The 4370-nt window shown below is 51.5% G+C and overlaps 1 protein-coding gene across 1 annotated transcript in view; it reads right to left on the bottom strand.

Moving 5' to 3' along the window:
• Window positions 1-715: 715 nt before the first annotated feature.
• The window catches only part of SRPRB (SRP receptor subunit beta), a 7905-nt gene continuing 4250 nt past the window's right edge, over window positions 716-4370 (bottom strand). Inside the window, exons 5-7 of the mRNA XM_005425097.2 lie at window positions 4088-4224; window positions 3232-3286; window positions 716-2564 (exon numbers count right to left, since the gene is read on the bottom strand). Coding sequence (XP_005425154.1) covers window positions 2348-2564; window positions 3232-3286; window positions 4088-4224 — 409 coding nt within the window. The 3' untranslated portion in view covers window positions 716-2347. The remainder of the gene's footprint in view (window positions 2565-3231; window positions 3287-4087; window positions 4225-4370) is intronic.

Below are 4370 nucleotides of genomic sequence, written 5' to 3' on the forward strand. Positions count from 1 at the left end.
CTGAACTGCAGCCTCAGGAGCAGCACTCCCAGCTGACAGAGCCACAGGCTGGGAACAAGGTCAGGAGAGCAAAGAACAAAGCACAGAGCTGACTGGGGAATCAAGAAAAACAAGAAAACAACACTCAGACTTTCCAGTTCTGCTCTCTTCCCTCAGCCACTGGGGAAAACCAGCCCTGAGTATTTAAATATTTAAAAAATTACGAAGTGAGGCCCAAAACCTCCTGGAGTTCTGCTCTGTGCTCCAGCACGAGTAGCTCTGGACACAGCCCCAGCTCAGCCATGGCCATGCAGCCACTCCCCAGGCTGGGAAACCTGAGGCATCTCCTCTCCATCCAGCACAGCCACAGGGTGCCACAGCCACCTCCAGGGCACAGCAGTGCTGCTCTGCCACCACAGCCACCACAGCCGGCTGGAGCTGTCCTGTGCACATCACCAAAGTGCCTTTCAGTTATGATTTGTGGGTGTTTTTTGCTATGTGATTATCAATTTCTCAATTAGTCAGACCAAGAAGTAAATACAAAACCAAAAAAAAGCCAACCCCAAAGCCCTCTGTGTGCAGAAAACAAAGTTTTTTGACAACACAGACCTGGCCACAGGGCAGGAAGGTTGATCCCCAGCACTGTGCTGAGCAGGAGCAGAGCCCCATCCATCCATGTGGATCTGACACCTCTGGGAAGAGCCAAGGCAAACACACAGACTGAAGCAAGACTTGAGAACAAACATTTAAGCATAAAAGAATTTACTTAAGGAATATTTTTTAAAAATAATAACTTAAAACCCACCATGGCCTCATGGTACCTCTCCCCTTAAGCTGATGGTGGTGCTTGGCTTCTGCATCTTTGCAAGATCAATCACATAAAGAAACAGCAATTTTTTTTGCCCAAAATCATTTCAGCATTATGGATTTGAAGCAGGCAGCCCAAGACCTCCAGCTAAAGGAGTTCAAAGCATGACAAACACGTTCCAACAGGACTCTGCCTGCAGGAAACAGAAGAATGTAACATGTTTGGTAAATATAACCCTCCCCACCTCCTGCACGGATGGCTCCCGAGGCTGGAAATGCAAGGACCAGCTTCACCTACAGGCACAGGCCTTTGCTGAAGGCTGCTCCTGCTCTTCCCAACACTTGGCAATGCTGCAGGGAGGCAGGGAAAGCCCCAGAGAAGGAAAAGAACACAACAGATGAGTTGAGGGATGAAGGAGGACTCAAACCACAGGGGAGAGGGGGCTACAAACTACAAAAAGGGTCCGCCAGGAGCCAGCCACCCCCCAGTCCTAAAACAACAGGAGAAGCCACAAAAGAAAACTGACACTGCACTAGAACTCTGCAATGTGCAGGGAGACACAAACTGGGAAAATCTCCCATTTCTTTCCCCTCTTCCTTGAGCATCCCTGCCACAAGGAGGAAGCACACCCACGTGCTGGCAGCTCCTTGACCTTCCCTCTCACTCTGCCCTAAGTGCTGACTAATTAATTACACACAAAGCAAAACCTTCCTGCAGCCACTGCAGCAGGAGACAGAGGAGACTGCACAGCAAATGCCTGGCAGGTCCCAGCTGCAGGTACAGATCTGGAATTGTGCCCATCTCACAGTCTGATGCCATGACCCCCTGCAGCTCTGCCATTCTTTGTTCCTGGCTGTGGGAGGAGAGCCTGGAAGGAGAAGCAGAGTGAAGCTTTCAGGACACAGCCCTCAGATGAAAAAAAACCTCCCAGGAGCTGATCAAGAGAGGAAATCACCAGACATGGGCACAGAGCTGGGCCCAGGGAGTAAAGCAGGGCTGGCAGTCTGGTTTGGATATTTCACACTCCTCCTGCCCCACAGAAATGGGGCTGCACCAGTTTGGAACAATGGGAAGGCAGACACAAAAAGGAAACCAGCTTTTTATACTCTCTGCCCAAATTAGGGAGCTTGTGCAGTGCTCCCCAGCTGCCCCAACCATAAGGTGGTCAGGGTTCTGAGAGGCAACAGGGGTCTAAACCATGGCAGGAAACAACAGGCTCACTCCAGTCTCTAAAACTCACCTGCCAGTGCACTCCTTCCTAATTCGCTTGGCAACTACCAAATGAAAAGCTTAAAGATTAAGGAAAAGAAAAGCCCAGAGGTACAGCAGCCCAGAGGAGGGCAAGGGAAGAGGGGAGAGAATAAAAACATTGCAGCATGAAGGGACAGCCAGAGGGAATCACACCAGCAATTGTCATGTCTCTCCCAAGCCCATGAGCAGCAGAAGAAGACACCACAGTGCTGACTTCCAGCTGAAATTCCTTCTTTTTACATCAAGGTGAGATCTGAGTGCTCCAGACCATCTTTTTCCCTTCAGCCCCCCAGCCCTGTCCATCTGTGCTCAGGCCACCTTCACCAGCCACTTCTGGAGGGCCTCCAAGTCAGCCTCTCCTTCTTCTCCCTTGCTGCCTCGAGCACTGCACTCCACAAACTCCACCTTCATGGGCAGCTGGGAGAAGTCAAAGTCCTTGCCCTTCTTCCCCAGCTGGGCAGGGCCCCCTGTGGCTGAGCCATCCAGGCTGGTGGGGGCTGCAGAGCGTGTCACCCGCAGGGTATTGCTGCAGGGAGAGAAGGAAAAGGGTCAGGAATTGGAGACCAGGGGAGAATCGCCTGCACCACGGCTCTGGGATGTCTGGGGTGTCAGCAGCATGCCAGCTGCACCAAGGACACAAGGCCCAGCACTGCCCTGTGAAGCTCAAGGGAGCAGGAGGGCACTCAGGTTTGGTTTTGTAATAAAGGACAGCAGAAGTCAGATAATGATGATGATGATGATGATATCTTTATCCCAATTTGCCCATGGTAAACACTGGAATAACAGTGCCTAACAGGGCACAACAACTCCCTAGAAATCAACACCTACACATAGGTAGCTGGCAAATGCTCAACATCAGAACAAGCCATTTATTGCTTATTTTCCTGGAGAATGTGAATGTGTGGAAACTAACTCCCCTGCTAAAAGCCAGGAGGTTGGGTGTTCAGCCTGGAGGAGGCAGAGCACAAACAGCCCTGCTGCCGTCTGCTGGCCAAAGGGGTTATAGACCCAGGGAATCATTTAGCTTGGAAAAGCGCTCACAGACCATGGAGTCCCATGTAAACCCAGCACTGCCAAGCCCCAGACCAAACAGACTGCTCCCAGTGCCACAGGGAACTCAGGCACAGCTCAAGGGAGCTCACTGAGGTAAGAGAAAAAGGACAAGAGGGATTGAGATCCCATTCCATACTTACAGCTCTTTCTCCAGCTGTTGCTGGATGAGTTTTGCTGATTTTGCCATTGTGACATCTGGAGAGAAAATAAGGAAATCAGCTCTTTGGTTGTCAGAATTCAGGACCTTGTTCCTCCCCCTAAAGTAAGGCCAGGTCACACTGTGCAGTCACTGGAGCTACCAAGACAAGGACAGCTGTGCCTGCAGTGGGATGAGGGATGCTGGAGCTTTGGGATAGCAGGTGTGAATGGGAACAACCCAACAGTCTGACACAATGCAGGGAATTAACTTCTTCTTGCTAGGCAGGAAGATACTTCAGAGGATGGGTTTGATGCACTAGCACTCCTTCCTGTCCTGCTTTCCACCCATGGCACACAGAGCCATGAAGGCCTCAGGCAACTCCTCAGCTAGGGCAAGAAATAATTACAAAATCCAGATCTGATACTGCGCCAAAATATCCAACACAGGGACCCACACTTCAGTGTAGAACTTGCAGGAATCTGAAAATCGAGTCTTTTTTAGTAGTTGGGTATTCAGGTTACTCCAGAGAAAACATGGAACCCTGGCAGCTGAACATTTTGACTTTGAAGCTGCTGAGTGTATAGGGATAGTTCACTGGGCTTGAGCTGATCCTATTTCCTGCTGCCTGGACACTGAGGAACAGCTCTGCACAAAGCCAGCAGAAACAAAAAGCCACACAAAATCCACCTGCATCACCTACACCCACCCAAAGAGCTGCAGCTCTCCCAAGCACGAGTTTAACACTCCTGCTGAGTAGTCAGAGTTTAAAGCTACACTCCAGCCTTCCTTTTGCTGCAAGCCCAGCTCCCAGGTGCAGCAGGTGTGGCAGAGAGCCCTGCAGGCCCAGCCCAGGGTACCTTGCTTGTTGCAGGCGATGAGCAGCGCGGGCGCGTTCCTGAGCACAGTGCTGTCCACCAGCACCTGGTACAGGAACTCTGCCACGTCCTTCACCTCCCGCTGGAAGGCCACGCTGTCCACCACAAACACGATGGCTCTGGGGCAACAGGCAAGGACAGGGGATGGGGATGGAGCTCTGCAGTCACCTCCCCCTGCAGGTATTCCAGCCTGGGCTGAGATTTCCATGTCTGGTCTCACCCAGCCCAAGCGCAGGCTGGCGGCGTGTGCTGGATGAAATAAATC

The sequence above is a fragment of the Geospiza fortis genome, unplaced genomic scaffold (genome assembly GCF_000277835.1).
Source record: "Geospiza fortis unplaced genomic scaffold, GeoFor_1.0 scaffold118, whole genome shotgun sequence".
Taxonomy (NCBI): domain Eukaryota; kingdom Metazoa; phylum Chordata; class Aves; order Passeriformes; family Thraupidae; genus Geospiza; species Geospiza fortis.